At 48.4% G+C, this 18,835-nt stretch overlaps 1 protein-coding gene across 4 annotated transcripts in view; it reads right to left on the bottom strand.

The window, feature by feature from the left end:
- Nucleotides 1-2,077: 2,077 nt before the first annotated feature.
- The window catches only part of hsf1 (heat shock transcription factor 1), a 91,827-nt gene continuing 75,069 nt past the window's right edge, over nt 2,078-18,835 (bottom strand). For all 4 annotated transcript variants that reach the window (XM_067968928.1, XM_067968955.1, XM_067968937.1 and 1 more), the window contains 2 exons: nt 17,927-17,993; nt 2,078-13,812 (listed from right to left, as the gene is read on the bottom strand). In XM_067968928.1, coding sequence (XP_067825029.1) covers nt 13,601-13,812; nt 17,927-17,993 — 279 coding nt within the window. In that variant the 3' untranslated portion in view covers nt 2,078-13,600. The remainder of the gene's footprint in view (nt 13,813-17,926; nt 17,994-18,835) is intronic.

Genomic DNA, 18,835 nt, shown 5'->3' with positions numbered 1-18,835 from the left:
GCACTTTACAGCCAATGAAGTCCTTTTGAAGTGTAGTCACTGTTGTGATGTAGGAAACGCCTCAACCAATTTGCACACAGCGAGATCCCACAAACAATAATGAGATAAGTAACCAGATAATCTGTTTTTAGGTGTTCATTAAGGGAGAAATATTTGCCAGGGCAGTGGGGAGAACTCCCCTGCTCTTCTATGTGGGAACTTTTACATCCACCTGTGAAGACAGACAGGACCTTAGTTTAATGTCTAATCTGAAACGCGGCACATCCGACAATGCAATGCTTCCCTCAGTACTGGCACTGGGAGTGTCAGCCTGGATTATGTGCTCAAGTCTGTGGAGTGGGGCTCGAACCCACCACCTTCTGACTCAGAGGTGAGAGTGATAATAGAGTACGATGAGGAGTTACAGAGGGTCCTGGACAATAGCCGCAAGTGGGCCAATGAAATTCAATAGAGAGAAGTGCAAAGACTTTCACACTGAAAGGAAAATGAGGGACATATGTACATAATGAATGGTGCTGAAATGGCTGGAGGAGAGGCCGATACAGAGCTGAAGGGGTAACGACCCGGTCCACTCATTGCAGAGCGGCAATCAACAAAGCTCACAAGGGTAGATCTTTACTTCAATAGAAATAAAAATGGGAGAGATCCTAGAGTGATACAGCACAGAAGGCTGCCATTCGGCCCATCGTGCCTATGCCGGCTCTTTGAAAGAGCTATCTAATTAGACCCACTCCCCTGCTCTGTCCCCATACCCCAGCAAATTTTTCCCCTTCAAGTATTTATCCAGTTCCCTTTTGAAAGTTACTATTGAATCTGCATCCACTGTCCTTTCAGGCAGCACGTTCCAGATCATAACAACTCGCTGCGTAAAAAATTGTCTCCTCTTCTCCCCACTGGCTCTTTTGCCAATTACCTTAAATCTGTGTCCTCTGGTCATCAATCCTTCTGCCAATGTTTTTTGGCCCTTGTAATTTCTTATTTCCACCCATATTGATTCTACTTCCTGATCTTCCGAGTCAAGATCCTTTCTCACCACTGTCCTTATGTCATCCTTCATTGTCAGGGCTACACCCCCTACTTTTCTGCTTTGTCTGTCTTTTCAAAAAATCAAGTAACCTGGAATATTTACTTCCCAACCTTGGTCAATTTACAAACACGTCTCAGTAATGGCTACTAGAGTAAAGCCCCTTTACACTGTCCCATCAAACACTCCCAGGGCAGGTACAGCACGGGTTACATACAGAGTAAAGCTCCCACTACACTGTCCCATCAAACACTCCCAGGGCAGGTACAGGGTTAGATACAGAGTAAAGCTCCCTCTACACTGTCCCATCAAATACTCCCATGGCAGGTACAGGGTTAGATACAGAGTAAAGCTCCCTCTACACTGTCCCATCAAACACTCCCAGGGCAGGTACAGGGTTAGATACAGAGTAAAGCTCCCTCCACACTGTCCCATCATACACTCCCAGGGCAGGTACAGCACGGGTTAGATACAGAGTAAAGCTCCCTCTACACTGTCCCATCAAACACTCCCAGGGCAGGTACAGCACGGGTTAGATACAGAGTAAAGCTCCCTCCACACTGTCCCATCAAACACTCCCAGGGCAGGTACAGCACGGGTTAGATACAGAGTAAAGCTCCCTCTACACTGTCCCATCAAACACTCCCAGCGCAGATACAGCACGGGTTAGATACAGAGTAAAGCTCCCTCTACACTGTCCCATCAAACACTCCCAAGCTCCCTGTACAATATCCCTTGCTGCAAATCTCACAACCGCACCCCCTGTTGCCCCATTGTGCCTTTTATTTCGTCTCCCCTCACCAGCCTCCTCTGTGGCCTCTCTGAGATGATCAGTGGGCAACTTTATGCTGTGGCCGCATGCTCACTAAGAACTCGGTTGAGGTTGTCCAATCCTGGCCAGCGGGGAGAGAAGATTTTCATCCCATCAGTCTGGACTGGATCTGAACCTGAACCTGGGATGAAAGGCCGCTGAGTAACCTTCTGACAGCAACTAACGTTCAAAATCAACAATCCCAGATCAATAGGAGAAGAAAGAATTGGCGGGGCAGTGTGTTAGTTTTTTTCTTGTATATATATATATATAGATCTATAAAGATAGATCTATGTATATATATATATAAAATCTTCTTTATTATGGCATAAAACAACAGCACTTACAATTTATCTACATTTCAAAGCCCCTTCACTCATTCGACAAGTTTTGACATTACTGTTTAAATACAATATCGAGGAGTCTGTGCATGTCTGATACACGTAGCTGCCAATCTTCGCTGGAACTAATGTGGACAGGCTTACACAGAACGCAGTCACGTCGTAAAAAAACAGTTCACTGTGTGTGTGTGTGTGTGTGTCTCTCTGACGGGGTTGCTCACTAGGATAATTGCCGATACTAGAAAACAGTAAAGTGGTTAACACACAAGTGCTCTCACACGGTCTCCTAAAGTTACACATTTTATTTTAAATCTCAACCGTCTAGAAGGCCAGCAGTTGATTTTAAAAAGTACAAAATAAAATCAGTTTACACCCAGACATGTTGAAACAGAGGAAGGACGTGAAACGCTGCTTATTTTTTTATATATATAAGGTATTTGGACAACAATACATACGGTTCAAGTCCAGGCCCATTCCTATATGTTAAAGGTGTCGTTAGTTATGCACGTAAAATGTACAGCATTTTCCAAACGGGTCGGGGGGTAAGGTATGGAGTGGTTTTATTGAGAAAGTTCACGTTTGCACGTTTCAAACATCAGAAGCATTGGGAAATCGGAAAGCTCGTATTTGTTTTAATCTTCCCATTGCTCGTGTGTGGGCGGGAGGGGAGCGGGGACTGGAGGGAGGCAGGAGAGTGAAAGGACCAGACGCTCTCAAGCGGACAATTGGAGAGCCCTTGCGTAACCCGGTGGGTAAGGTGACCTGAGCCACGCACACCAACAGGCGCCGGGTCTGATGCACCCGTTGGTGCGGTTAGCTGGTCTCAGTTAGGTGGCGATAGTAACTGCAAATTGGACTCAGTGCCCTAAATGCCAGGGTTGCTGCTCCTGATCATTATCCAGTGACGACCCCCTTCCCCCTCACTGTGTGTGGAAGCCAGGTGAAGAACAGGACTAGGTTTATTTAGGTTATCCTCCATTGTCAAATAACCTGACACCTGACAAAGTACAGTCACCACCGATGGAACTGGAGCTCACCGAGAGTCAGTGCGATTAACATAGGAAGGGAGAAGAATCACCGGTTTAAACCTACAACTGTCCTTAAATAAAATCAGATTAAAACTTAACAGTCAACGGGGTAGGGCTGCCGATACTGAGGGGTGGGTGACACCGTAAATCTTCAGTCAGTCGATGCACGGCCCTAGGGCCAATGACGGGTGCCTGGCCAGCATGAATTCAGATCACAATCGCGTTGTCAGTTTATACCGGCAGCTACCCCACTTGTCCCCGGGTGGGCGGACTGCTGCGGAGTAGCGTCCGGCTGATTGGTAGTGCCACTTCAGAACGTGCAGGGGACTCAGCAGAGCAAATGGAAGCCGTCAGGTTTCTGGACAAATCCATCCGGGCGGTCACTTCAACAAATAGAAAGGCCATCTGTCGAGCTTGAATGCACAGGTCCACAATTCACTCCACCCCACCTCCCCCCTCCACCGCCATTCTGGTTGAGGGGCTGCAGTTTTCCTGCAGCTATTTCTTCACAACTTGAGGTACCTGCCACAGACTCTCCCCTGTCTGTTTGGTCTCTCCCAACCCAAAGAAAGGCTCACCAGCTGTTTCCTTCCCCTCCCCCCTCACTTCCACTGATGACAGAACAGAGACTGAAGCTGCTGGATCGGGGCTCAGGCAGCACTTGGTGACCAGGAAGTGAAGTGAGGGCCGTGCTCTCGATTGCTGCCCTCACGTCAAGGTCGGCACTAACATTGTGTACAGACCCAGAGACTGGGCCAAATCTAGGCTGACGCTTCAGTGCAGTACTGAGGGGAGTGCTACACTGTCGGAGGTGCCATCTTTTGGATGAGATGTTAAACTGTCTGCCCTCTCAGGTGGACAGAAGAGATCTCATGGCACTATTCGAAGAAGAGCGGGGGGGGGTTCTCCCCCAGTGTCCTGGCCAATATTTATCCCTCAAACATTATCACCAGAACTGATTATCTGGTCCTTTATCTCATTGCTGTTTGTGGGATCTTTCTGGGCGCAAATTGGCTGCTGCGTTTCCTACATTACAACAGTGACTACGTTTCAAAAGTACTTCATTGGCTGTAAAGCACTTTGGGGCATCCTGAGGTTGTGAAAGGGGCTATAGAAATGCAAGTTCTTTTTTCTTTCTTTACTCTTCTTGCCTTGCAAGAGACTGTGCAGGCACGGTTAACCACCTCTCCAAGCACAAAAGAAATTCCCTCTATCATTTTACTCTTCAACCTGCCAATATTAGCTCACGGAGAAGAGGAGCAGAAGAAAACTAGGAGACAAACCTTCCAAAACTCAGACCGAGACTCGTAAACCTGATTTAAAATCAACCCCAAGAAACCAACGAGATGAGGCAGCCATTGAACCATGATGAACTGCTGGGCATCAGGTCCACATCTAGGACCGACTGTATAAATCATCTGTGGTACTGGTCATAGTGAGGCGGAGAAAATGCAATTTTACAATAGGGGTGTTACCAACAAAGTGCGACAGGGAAATCGTCACAGGAAATAACCATGAGATGAACGACTAATTAATCTGTTTTTGCTGGTGTTGGTTGAGGGAGGAATATTGACCAGTACAGAGGGGAGAAAACTCCCCTGCTCTCCGAATACTGCCATGGGATCTGTACCGTCTACCTCAACGGGCAAACTGTTCAATGTCTCATCTGAAAGACGGCACCGCCAACAGTGCAGCACACCCTCAGAAATGCACTGGGAGCATCAGCCAAGATCATGTGCTCGAGTCCTGGGGTGTGAACCCATGACCTGCCTGCTCAAGTGTGCTGCCGACTGACCCATAAATGGCCCCGTCGTTTTCGGTTGGGGGGGGGGGGGGGGGGGGGCGGAAACAATATTAATTTACAGGCCAGAGCGTGGAGAGGCGAGGACAAGAAGTTAGCTGGAATGTTCTTACTTGTAGTCGAGGAAGTCTCATGTTCTCGAATGCGTATTTTCTTGAATAATGGAGTTAATTTTGTGCCAAACTGTGAATGTGCATTATGGGAATGGAATCCTTCTCCAAATACTTTCAGTGCCAATAATCTCAGGTCAGATAAAGTAAAGCTCCCTACACCGTCCCATCAAACACTCCCAGGGCAGGTACAGGGTTAGATACAGAGTAAAGCTCCCTCTACACTGTCCCATCGAACACTCCCAGGGCAGGTACAGGGTTAGATACAGAGTAAAGCTCCCTCTACACCGTCCCATCAAACACTCCCAGGGCAGGTACAGGGTTTGATACAGAGTAAAGCTCCCTCTACACTGTCCCATCAAACACTCCCACGGCAGGTACAGGGTTAGATACAGAGTAAAGCTCCCTCTACACTGTCCCATCAAACACTCCCAGGGCAGGTACAGGGTTAGATACAGAGTAAAGCTCCCTCTACACTGTCCCATCGAACACTCCCGGGGCAGGTACAGGGTTAGATACAGAGTAAAGCTCCCTCTACACTGTCCCATCAAACACTCCCAGGGCAGGTACAGCACGGGTTAGATACAGAGTAAAGCTCCCTCTACACTGTCCCATCAAACACCCCCAGGGCAGGTACAGCACAGGTTAGATACAGAGTAAAGCTCCCTCTACACTGTCCCATCAAACACTCCCAGGGCAGGTACAGGGTTAGATACAGAGTAAAGCTCCCTCTACACCGTCCCATCAAACACTCCCAGGGCAGGTACAGGGTTAGATACAGAGTAAAGCTCCCTCTACACTGTCCCATCGAACACTCCCGGGGCAGGTACAGGGTTAGATACAGAGTAAAGCTCCCTCTACACCGTCCCATCAAACACTCCCAGGGCAGGTACAGCACGGGTTAGATACAGAGTAAAGCTCCCTCTACACTGTCCCATCAAACACCCCCAGGGCAGGTACAGCACGGGTTAGATACAGAGTAAAGCTCCCTCTACACTGTCCCATCAAACACTCCCAGGGCAGGTACAGCACGGGTTAGATACAGAGTAAAGCTCCCTCTACACCGTCCCATCAAACACCCCCAGGGGAGGTACAGCACGGGTTAGATACAGAGTAAAGCTCCCTCTACACCGTCCCATCAAACACTCCCAGGGGAGGTACAGCACGGGTTAGATACAGAGTAAAGCTCCCTCTACACCGTCCCATCAAACACTCCCAGGGCAGGTACAGCACGGGTTAGATACAGAGTAAAGCTCCCTCTACACCGTCCCATCAAACACTCCCAGGGCAGGTACAGCACGGGTTAGATACAGAGTAAAGCTCCCTCTACACCGTCCCATCAAACACTCCCAGGGCAGGTACAGCACGGGTTAGATACAGAGTAAAGCTCCCTCTACACTGTCCCATCAAACACTCCCAGGGCAGGTACAGCACGGGTTAGATACAGAGTAAAGCTCCCTCTACACTGTCCCATCAAACACTCCCAGGGCAGGTACAGCACGGGTTAGATACAGAGTAAAGCTCCCTCCACACTCTCCCATCAAACACTCCCAGGGCAGGTACAGGGTTAGATACAGAGTAAAGCTCCCTCTACACCGTCCCATCGAACACCCCCAGGGCAGGTACAGGGTTAGATACAGAGTAAAGCTCCCTCTACACCGTCCCATCGAACACCCCCAGGGCAGGTACAGGGTTAGATACAGAGTAAAGCTCCCTCCACACTGTCCCATCAAACACTCCCAGGGCAGGTACAGGGTTAGATACAGAGTAAAGCTCCCTCTACACTGTCCCATCAAACACTCCCAGGGCAGGTACAGGGTTAGATACAGAGTAAAGCTCCCTCTACACTGTCCCATCAAACACTCCCAGGTCAGGTACAGGGTTAGATACAGAGTAAAGCTCCCTCTACACTGTCCCATCAAACACTCCCAGGGCAGGTACAGGGTTAGATACAGAGTAAAGCTCCCTCTACACTGTCCCATCAAACACTCCCAGGGCAGGTACAGGGTTAGATACAGAGTAAAGCTCCCTCTACACTGTCCCATCAAACACCCCCAGGGCAGGTACAGGGTTAGATACAGAGTAAAGCTCCCTCTACACTGTCCCATCAAACACCCCCAGGGCAGGTACAGGGTTAGATACAGAGTAAAGCTCCCTCTACACCGTCCCATCAAACACTCCCGGGGCAGGTACAGGGTTAGATACAGAGTAAAGCTCCCTCTACACTGACCCATCAAACACCCCCAGGGCAGGTACAGCACGGGTTAGATACAGAGTAAAGCTCCCTCGACACTGTCCCATCAAACACTCCCAGGGCAGGTACAGGGTTAGATACAGAGTAAAGCTCCCTCTGCACCGTCCCATCAAACACCCACAGGCAGGTACAGGGTTAGATACAGAGTAAAGCTCCCTCTACACTGTCCCATCAAACACTCCCGGGGCAGGTACAGGGTTAGATACAGAGTAAAGCTCCCTCTACACCGTCCCATCAAACACTCCCGTGGCAGGTACAGGGTTAGATACAGAGTAAAGCTCCCTCTACACTGTCCCATCAAACACCCCCAGGGCAGGTACAGCACGGGTTAGATACAGAGTAAAGCTCCCTCTACACCGTCCCATCAAACACCCCCAGGGCAGGTAAAGGGTGAGATACAGAGTAAAGCTCCCTCTACACCGTCCCATCAAACACCCCCAGGGCAGGTACAGGGTTAGATACAGAGTAAAGCTCCCTCTACACTCTCCCATCAAACACTCCCAGGGCAGGTACAGCACGGGTTAGATAGAGAGTAAAGCTCCCACTACACCGTCCCATCAAACACTCCCAGGGCAGGTACAGCACGGGTTAGATACAGAGTAAAGCTCCCTCTACACTCTCCCATCAAACACTCCCAGGGCAGGTACAGCATGGGTTAGATACAGAGTAAAGCTCCCTCTACACCGTCCCATCAAACACTCCCAGGGCAGGTATAGCACGGGTTAGATACAGAGTAAAGCTCCCTCTACACCGTCCCATCGAACACTCCCAGGGCAGGTACAGCACGGGTTAGATAGAGAGTAAAGCTCCCTCTACACTGTCCCATCAAACACTCCCAGGGCAGGTACAGCACGGGTTAGATAGAGAGTAAAGCTCCCTCTACACTGTCCCATCAAACACTCCCAAGGCAGGTACAGAGTTAGATACAGAGTAAAGCTCCCTCTACACTGTCCAATCAAACACTCCCAGAGCAGGTACAGGGTTAGATACAGAGTAAAGCTCCCTCTACACCGTCCCATCAAACACTCCCAGGGCAGGTACAGAGTTAGATACAGAGTAAAGCTCCCTCTACACCGTCCCATCAAACACTCCCAGGGCAGGTACAGAGTTAGATACAGAGTAAAGCTCCCTCTACACCGTCCCATCAAACACTCCCAGGGCAGGTACAGAGTTAGATACAGAGTAAAGCTCCCTCTACACCGTCCCATCAAACACTCCCAGGGCAGGTACAGAGTTAGATACAGAGTAAAGCTCCCTCTACACTGTCCCATCAAACACTCCCAGAGCAGGTACAGGGTTAGATACAGAGTAAAGCTCCCTCTACACCGTCCCATCAAACACTCCCAGCGCAGGTACAGGGTTAGATGCAGAGTAAAGCTCCCTCTGCACTGTCCCATCAAACACTCCCAGGGCAGGTACAGGGTTAGATACAGAGTAAAGCTCCCTCTACACTCTCCCATCAAACACTCCCAGGGCAGGTACAGCACGGGTTCGATAGAGAGTAAAGCTCCCTCTGCACTGTCCCATCAAACACTCCCAGGGCAGGTACAGCACGGGTTAGATACAGAGTAAAGCTCCCTCTACACCGTCCCATCAAACACTCCCAGGGCAGGTACAGCATGGGTTAGATACAGAGTAAAGCTCCCTCTACACTGTCCCATCAAACACTCCCAGGGCAGGTACAGCACGGGTTAGATACAGAGTAAAGCTCCCTCTACACTGTCCCATCAAACACTCCCAGGGCAGGTACAGCACGGGTTAGATACAGAGTAAAACTCCCTCTACACTGTCCCATCAAACACTCCCAGGGCAGGTACAGCACGGGTTAGATAGAGAGTAAAGCTCCCTCTACACTGTCCCATCAAACACTCCCAGGGCAGGTACAGCACGGGTTAGATACAGAGTAAAGCTCCCTCTACACTGTCCCATCAAACACTCCCAGGGCAGGTACAGCACGGGTTAGATACAGAGTAAAGCTCCCTCTACACCGTCCCATCAAACACTCCCAGAGCAGGTACAGCACGGGTTAGATACAGAGTAAAGCTCCCTCTACACTGTCCCATCAAACACTCCCAGGGCAGGTACAGCATGGGTTAGATACAGAGTAAAGCTCCCTCTACACTGTCCCATCAAACACTCCCAGGGCAGGTACAGCATGGGTTAGATAGAGTAAAGCTCCCTCTACACTGTCCCATCAAACACTCCCAGGGCAGGTACAGCATGGGTTAGATACAGAGTAAAGCTCCCTCTACACTGTCCCATCAAACACTCCCAGGGCAGGTACAGCACGGGTTAGATACAGAGTAAAGCTCCCTCTACACTGTCCCATCAAACACTCCCAGGGCAGGTACAGCACGGGTTGGATACAGAGTAAAGCTCCCTCTACACTGTCCATTTTCATTACTAGAATTCTGGGCTCCAATTGGACAACTCGGTCAGTTTTCCAATGCAGTACTTTTAGACGCTGCCTTTGGTTGTGGCAAGAATATTTTTATATTGTATTTTTTAAGTTTAATAAAAACTCCTTCTGGTGCGTGGGTCGGAAGCCGAACGGTCATGGTACTAGACTAGCGGCCTCGAGGTTGACAGTTCAAATCCCACCTCAGCAAGTTGGGAAACCTGAATTCATTAAAACATGGCAATTTGAAGACTGGCACCAGATAAAAATGACCATGAAGTTGTCGGATTATTGTAAAAACCCAACTGGTTCACTAATGTCCTTGAGGGAAGGAAACCTGCCGTCCTTATCAATCTGCGCCTATATGTGACTCCAATTCCAAGCTACATGGTTGACTCTTAATGCCTTCAAGGCAACTAGCAGGCTTGCCAATAAATAAATGCCCCCCACATCCTGAGAACACATTAAAAAAAAAGGATGAGGACATGCCAAGTAGCACCTTTGATCTCTTCCGAGGCCGAAACTTTCCTCACCTTGGGAAGGGGGCTGGGGGAGAAATGGGGCATAAAAAGGGACGTGTGCCTGTGGATTTGGAACAGTACGGGTGTTGAGGAGTGGTCTGGCTGCTCTGGTGCCTCCAGCGTACAGCAACTCCTGGGTCTCCCAATCCTCAGGTCCAACTTTCATGCTCATCCTTCCCCTACCCAGGTGACCCTTCCCTGGTCAGCTCAAAAGAAGCCAAAGCGTCTAAAAGATGAAGGGACAAGGAACTTGGGAGGACCAAATCAGCATGAATTTGTTGCGGGAAGGTCATGTCTAACTAACTTGATTGAATTTTTTGAGGAGGTAACAAGGAGGGTCGATGAGGATAGTGCATTTGATGTAGTCTACATGGATTTTAGTAAGGCTTTTGACAAGCTCACACATGGCAGACTGGTCAAAAAAGTACAAGCCCATGGGATCCAAGGGAGAGTGGCAAGTTGGATCCAAAATTGGCTCAGTGGCCGGAAGCAAAGGGTAATGGTCGATGGGTGTTTTTGTGATTGGAAGGTTGTTTCCAGTGGGGTTAAAAGGTTTGCAGATGATACAAAAATTGGCCGTGTGGTTGATAGTGAGGAGGAAAGCTGTAGACTGCAGGAAGATATCAATGGACTGGTCAGGTGGGCAGAAAAGTGGCAAATGGAATTCAATCCAGAGAAGTGTGAGGTAATGCATTTGGGGAGGGCAAATAAGGCAAGGGAACACACAATAAATGGGAGGATACTGAGAAGTGTAAAGGAAGTGAGGGACCTTGGAGTGCATGTCCACAGATCCCTGAAGGTGGCAGGACAGGTAGATAAGGTGGCATATGGAATACTTTCCTTTATTAGCTGAGGCATAGAATATAAGAGGAGGGAGGTTATGCTGGAACTTAATAAAACACTAGTTAGGCCACAGCTTGAATACTGTGTACAGTTCTGGTCACCACATTACAGGAAGGATGTGATTGCACTAGAGGGTACAGGGGAGATTTACGAGGATGTTGCCAGGACTGGAGAATTTTAGCTATGTGGAAAGATCGGATAGACTGGGGTTGTTCTCTTTGGAACAGAGGAGGCTGAGGGGTCTATTAGAGTGGATAGGAAGGACCTATTTCTCTTAGCGGAGGGGTCAATAAGCAGGGGGCATAGATTTAAAGTAATTAAGGATTAGAGGGGAACTGAGGAGAAATGTTTTCACCCAGAGGGTGGTGGGGGTCTGGAACTCACTGCCTGAAAGGGTGGTAGAGGCAGAAACCCTCAACTCATTTACAAAGTGCCTGGATGTGCACCTGAAGTGCTGTGACCTACAGGGCTATGGAACAAGTGCTGGAAAGTGGGATTAGGTTGGGTGGCTCATTTTTGGCCAGCTCGGACACGATGGGCCGAATGGCCTCCTTCTGTGCTGTAAATTTTCTATGATTCTATGAAACTCCCATCAGAAAAGAGGGGAAATCTGGGAGTCAGGAAAAAGTCAGAGGAAGACTCAGCAGTGAGAGGATGTGGGGCGGGGAAGAGAAGAGATAATGTGAGAACATTAAGACAGCTTTGGCATTTGAAGCTGGCTAACTGTTAACATTCCTTTGCTGGGGGCACTGTGTGCTGCAGCACTAATGTATCGAGCTACTTCAGTAGAAGGCGAGTTTAATCCCTACCCCGCAGAGCTCCCGATTTCAGTCGCATTGCTGTTGGGACCAAAGGTTAAATATGTGGGTGGGGTGGGGGCGAGGGAAGGTGGGGTGAAGAGATGTCCCTGGCTATAGAAGGTTTTCACAGGGCCAGGTGCAGGGAGTGGAACCACGATAAAGGATTGCATACGGCAAGACCCACCGCAAAATCCCAAAGCTACGATCTCCATACGCCTCAACCGAGGCTCATTATTTATGGGCCCCTCGCTCATTGCAGTTTCTCACTCACTGACCACACCACTTTAACCCAGCCTAGTACTCACGTCTTCCTAACTCTAAGCACACAAAGTTTTAGAAGCAGAAAAATAATAATAAAAGCTCGAAGCAGCACTAAGGAACTGAAGAACTTGCTCTTGTATCGAGCCTTCACATCGTTGGGACGTCCTGAAGTGCTCCGTAGCCCACGAATGACTTTTGAAGTGCAGCTGATGTGGTTAGGTTGGCAAACGTGGAAGCCAATTGCACGGTGCAAGGTGCCACAAACGGCAATGAGATGAACGGGCAAAGAATGATAAATGATCTGTTTTGGCGATGGGTGGAGGGGAGCTAAACATTGGCCAGGACACCGGGAGAACTCTGCTCTTCTTCAAATAAATGCCTTGGGCTCTTTCACATCCACTTAAACAGGCAGGTTTAACACCTGACCCGAAGGACTGCGCTCCCTCAGGGCTGCACCGGAGTGTCAGCCGAGATTGTGCGCTCAAGTCCTAACCACGAAGACCTATTACACAGCAGTGATATTACAGGGTGGGGACCCTGTGTACATCCCCTTGAAATAACCTATCATCAGTGCTGAAAGGAACTTTAGAAAGAGTCTGCGATGTGTGGGCGCAAGTGTGAGAAATGGAGATTAGATAAGCGTGGATTACACTAGTTTTGTTAAAGCAAAGATTTTCTTTTCTATGTTCCAATTTCTGATTCTTTGCAAAACTGCTTCATAAGCTTCCAAAATATAGCGTATAAAAAAATAAACCTCCTTTCTACCACAGCAGCATGGGCTTTATAGTACGAGCTAGAATATTAACTTTTTTTTTAAAAAAACTTTTTTTTTTTAATAATATCCGAATCAAAAATACATCTTCACTTATCAGCAACTGGATTAAAGTGTAAATATACAAAAACAAGGACAGTGGAGGCAAGGGAATGGGTGGGGACAGACAACACAAAGGGAAATTAAACAAAATAGCAAAACCATCTCTCTTCATTCAAGGAGAAAAATGACAGAAGTTTGTAAATATCCCTTGGACAGAACCTGGTGTCTTTAGGATGATGTAGGTCTAACCGCTCTCTGTGTTTTAAAGTGGAGGGTGGGGGGAAAAAGAAACAAGAGTATAAAATTGCAGTCTGCAATCAAATATCTCGTCCTTAATCACTGAAAATTGGGATTTAACAGGAGAAATAGGAGAAGGAACCCTACGATACACTTCCCTGTGCTTGTACCCGGGCTGCCCTCTACTTGCGATAAGGGTTTATCAGGCTAGAAACGCAAACTGGTTAAAATTAAATATTTAAAGATAATGTTTCACTCTCTCGTACTGTGTCCTTCCCTGTCGTAGAAAGTCCTGCCCTGAACAAGCACGGCAGCGATGGGGGGGTGGGGTGGGGGAGAAGGTGGGCTCAGCTGGAGTTAGGAGATGGGCGGATCCTTCGTGTGTGACAGGTTGGCGCTCGATAGGAGGGAGAGCGGGTCGTCATCCGTGAGGTCGGGGCTCAGGTCGTCTTCGGGCGGGAAGTACGGAGAATCTCCGAGTTCGAATAAGACGGGGAGGTCCCCTGTGTCGTTGGAGTTGGAGTCTACCAGTAGCAGAGGTGGGGCACTGTACTGGACAACTTGTTTTCCTGGACAAGAGAGAGGGCATAAAGCACAAATTACTACATTGAACAATGCGACCGATAAACAGCGAGGGATTCGGTGGTTCAGTGGTGGAAGCAGACCTGGTGTGCTAAGTGGTCATACGGACCGCAGATACCAGGTTCACTCCCTGATCTCAGTGAGCTGGGATCTCAGCAGGGGAACCGCAGTTGGCATCATTACACCTGGGCTAGGGAGAGGGTGACTCTGAAACTAGCCACAAAAAGAGTGAGGTGGGCACGCCACAGTCCGACGCCTGATAGCTCTGCATCACGGTGCGGGATTCACACCAGGATTCCCTTCCCAACCATTGCCCCTACTGCTCCAAACAAAGACCCTTCCCCAATGTCTATCCCTGCAGATCACAGGAACGTAAGGCAAAGGGGTAGGCCATCCAGTTCCTCGAGCCTGTTCCACCATTCAATTAGACCACGGTTTACCTCAACTCCATTTACCAGTCTTTGTTCCATATCCCTTAATACCCTTACACAACAAAAATCTATCGATCAAAAGCAAAATACTGCGGGTGCCGGAAATCTGAAATAAAGAGAGAGAAAATGCTGGAGAAGCTCAGCAATTGAGGCAGCATCTGTGGAGAAAGAAACAGAGTTAATGTTTCAGGTTGAAGACCTGATGAAAGTTCTGACAAAAGGTCTTCAACCTGAAACATTAACTCTGTTTCTTTCTCCACAGATGCTGCCTCACTTGCTGAGCTTCTCCAGCATTTTCAAAAATATATTGATCTCAGTTTACTGTTATCATTTTAAAGATCTCGATTAGATTACCCCTCAATCTTCTAAACTCAAGGGACTACAAGCCAATTTTATACAACCTGTCCTCATAATTTAACCTTTAAAGTCCTGGTATAATTCTGGTGAATCTGCACTGCAGGACCACGGTGGAGAAAACGAGTTCAATCCCTCAGCTCTGCAGCATCCACAACTTCAGGAAGGCACTGAACACAGAACAGCCACACCTCACCGGGGTGGGAGTGAGAACGGAAGAGGGCAGAGTCTCGCTTGCTCACTCATGTTGCCGAGCAGTTCCTTGTTTAATTGCAGTCTCGCAACTTGCAAGGGTGATCGAATTGAGGTGTTTAAGATGATTGAAGGATTCGATAGAGTAGATACAGAAAAACTATTTCCTCTGATGGGAGAGTCCAGAACAAGGGGGCGTAACTTAAAATTAGAGCTCGGGTGTTTAGGAGTGAAATCAAGAAGCACTTCACACAACGGCTAATGGAAATCTGGTACTCTTTTCCCCAAAAAGGTTGTGGATGCTGGGGGGTCAATTGAAATTTTCAAGGCTGAGATCAATAGACTTTTAAACTCTGGTTTTAGTTTTAAACTCTGGTTTTAGTATTAAACAGAAAGGACTTGCATTTATTAAGGGACTCACCAAGTCCACAAAATCTTGGAACTCCCAAATGTAACAGCACTGTGATCACCCCATGGACTGCAGTGGTTTCAAGAAGGCTCACCACCACCTTCTCAAGGGCAATTAGGGATGGGCAATAAATGCCGGCCTCGCCAGCGATGCCCACATCCCAAGAATGAATAATTTTTAAAAAATGTCAAACATACCAAAGCGCTTCACATACAATGGGTTGCTTTGAAGTGCAGTGACTTATGTAGGTGAAGATGGCAGCCATTTGTGCACCGCATCAGTTAATCTGTTTTTGGTGGTGCTGGTTGAGGGAGGAAGGTTGGCCAGGACACCGGGAGAACCCCTGGCTTTTCTCTGAATAGCGCCGTGGGATCTTGAACGGACACCACAGCTGTGAGGCTTGGCCATCCGAAGGGACGGCATGTCTCACAATGCAGCACTGATGTACTGGCCTCGGTTAGATCACCAAGCCCAGGAGTGGGACTCGAACTCCCACAATCTGCTCAGAGGCGAGAGTGCTACCAGATGAGCCAAGCTGACACTTAAGTGCGCAACCAGTTGAATGTAAATCCTTTGCATTTTGCTGAAATAAAAACAGAAAATACTAGGCATGCACAGCAGGGGCAATCAGCATCGGAAGGGGAAAGAAGGGGCTTACCTCCGAGTGGGGATCCTTCACCACCCTAAATGCCAACATGTGTTTTTTCCTTCAGATACTGACTGACCTCCTGGGCATTTCCAGCCTCGTCTGTTACATAGAGCGTACAGCACAGAAACAGGCCATTCGGCCCAACAGGTCCATGCCGGTGTTTATGCTCCGCACGAGCCTCCTCCCTCCCCTACTTCATCTAACCCTATCTATTATTCATTTCAGATCTGTAGCTTGTAAACTTTCATTTTTGCTGAAATAAAAATCTTTTTGGAGAGCAGGGGAGGGAGAAAAGACAAGGAGGATATATGGAGAAAGCAAACTGAGAATATAAAACACAGAACCAACACTCTTGCCCTAGAGTCAGGTGTTTGTGGGTTTAAGTCCCACTCCAGGACTTTGGCACATAATCCAGGCTGGCACTGAAGGGAGTGCTGCACTATCAGAGGTGTCATCTTTCGGAGGCTCCACCTGGTTTGGGTGGATGTGAAAGATCCTATTGTTGCATATTATATTATATATGCATCTATATTATGGATCATAATTAAAACTGACTGTCTCTGCTTGAATTGAACAAAACTGGTAATCGCCGGTACCAGTAATACAAAATCTTGGCAAAAGATAAATGCAGCATTTTAATCGCCGTTCAGTAAGAGTTTGCAGCTAGTTCTGTACAACAAATAAAAGCTACACTATTTGAAGAGGAGCAGCGAGTTTTCCTGGTGACCTGGTCAACACTGATCCCACAACCAGGAAGATGTTAGCGGTTGTTGGAGGCCAATCATCTCAGCCCCGGGACACTGCTGCAGGAGTTCCTCAGGGCAGTGTCCTAGGCCCAACCATCTTCAGCTGCTTCATCAATGACCTTCCCTCCATCATAAGGTCAGAGGTGGGGATGTTCGCTGATTGCACAGTCTTCAGTTCCATTCACAATTCCTCAGATAACGAAGCAGTCTGTGCCTGGAAGCAGCAAGATATGGACAACATCCAGGCTTGGGCTGAAAAGTGGCAAGTAACATTTGCACCACACCAGTGCCAGGCAATGACCATCTCCAACAAGAGACGGTAACCACCTCTCCTTGACATTCAATGGTATGACCATCGTCGAATCCCCCACCATCAACATCCTGGGGGTCGCCATTGACCAGAAACTTAACTGGACCAACCACATAAATGCCATGGCTACAAGAGCAGGTCAAAGGCTGGGTATTCTGCAGCAAGTGACTCACCTCCTGACTCCCCAAAGCCTTTCCACCATCTGCAAGGCACAAGTCAGGAGTGCGATGGAATACTCTCCACTTGCCTGGATGAGTGCAGCTCCAACGACACTCAAGAAGCTCGACACCATCCAGGACAAAGCAGCCCGCTTGATTGGCACCCCATCCACCACCCTAAACATTCACTCCCTTCACCACAAATGGACTGTGGCTGCTGTGTGTTCTATCTACAGGATGCACTGCAGCAACTCGCCAAGGCTTCTTTGACAGCACCTCCCAAATCCGCAACCTCTACCACCTAGAAGGACAAGGGCAGGCACATGGGAACAACACCACCTGCACATTCCCCTCCAAGTCACACACCATCCCGACTTGGAAATATATCGCCGTTCCTTCATAGTTGCTGGGTCAAAATCCTGGAACTCCCTTCCTAACAGCACTGTGGGAGAACCTTCACCACACGGACTGCAGCGGTTCAAGAAGGCAGCTCACCAGCACCTTCAAGGTGCAACTAGGGATGGGCAATAAATGCTGTCCCTGACAGAGACGCCCACATCCTAAGAACGAATTTTAAAAAATCAAAACACAGATTAACTGGTCATTCATCTCACTATGTTTTATGGGACCATGCTGTGCGCCATGTTTGCATACATGACTTCAAAAGTAATTCAGTGGCTGTGAAGTGCTTTGGGACATCCCGAGGACAAGAAAGGCACTAGATAAATGCAAGTCCTCTCTTCTACAAAGAAACCATACCCAGTGCAAGAAATTCAGACTCAAACCAGAGAGCATTTGGGGAGTCCCACTGGCCCGGCTTTGAGCAGGTTTTGTGTTCTTTCTTTAAATTACCTGCATCCAAAGTGCTTGTATCTGTTTCTGAACATTTCTGTTCCTGTGGGCCCATCAGATCCTGCATCTGTAAAAAGAGATCAGTAACATGGACAAAATTAATAAATTACTTGAAGTCAAATCCTTAATACTTTCCCTCAAAGTAAAGCCCATCTTAGAGCTCCCTGAAGACAGGGAGTAGGAGCACTGCCTGGTGTGGGTTTACGTCCCTCTGTGCTGAGTTATACAAGAGATAGGAGCACTGCCTGGTGTGGGTTTACGTCCCTCTGTGCTGAGTTATACAAGAGATAGGAGCACTGCCTGGTGTGGGTTTACATCCCTCTGTGCTGAGTTATACAAGGGGGTAGGAGCACTGCCTGGTGTGGGTTTACATCCCTCTGTGCTGAGTTATACAAGGGGGTAGGAGCACTGCCTGGTGTGGGTTTACATCCCTCTGTGCTGAGTTATACAAGAGGTAGGAGCACTGCCTGGTGTGGGTTTGCTCCCACTCTGTGCTACGAAAGCTAAGATCAACTAGTTGGGGGCTGTACAATTGGCCCAAAAGAGGCCGGGGAGGGGAAAATCAAGTTCAGCTTTTGACGGCTATCCAGCGACTTCTGCTAGAAGCTGCTGTGCATGGATGTGAGGCAAAGACAGGCAGCAATGTCCTCATTCGAACAGACACCCACTGGCCAGGCTCGCATGTGAAGAGTGGGACCTGAGGTGCTCAGCCCCTGTAGAACTATACCACAGGCAGGAGAGGAACGCAGGGAATTAGAGAGCAACCAAAAATCAGACAGATAAGAGAGACCATCTGCATGCAGACCAGATGGTAGATTTAGGATACCAGATGGTTCTCAGGCAATACTGCTCGGGATTTGATCACAAGCAGAAGCTCGATTATCTCCCTGATCTTCATTAGCCACAATT

The sequence above is a fragment of the Heptranchias perlo genome, chromosome 2 (genome assembly GCF_035084215.1).
Source record: "Heptranchias perlo isolate sHepPer1 chromosome 2, sHepPer1.hap1, whole genome shotgun sequence".
Lineage (NCBI taxonomy): Eukaryota > Metazoa > Chordata > Chondrichthyes > Hexanchiformes > Hexanchidae > Heptranchias > Heptranchias perlo.
This window is presented reverse-complemented; position numbering and strand designations above follow the sequence as displayed.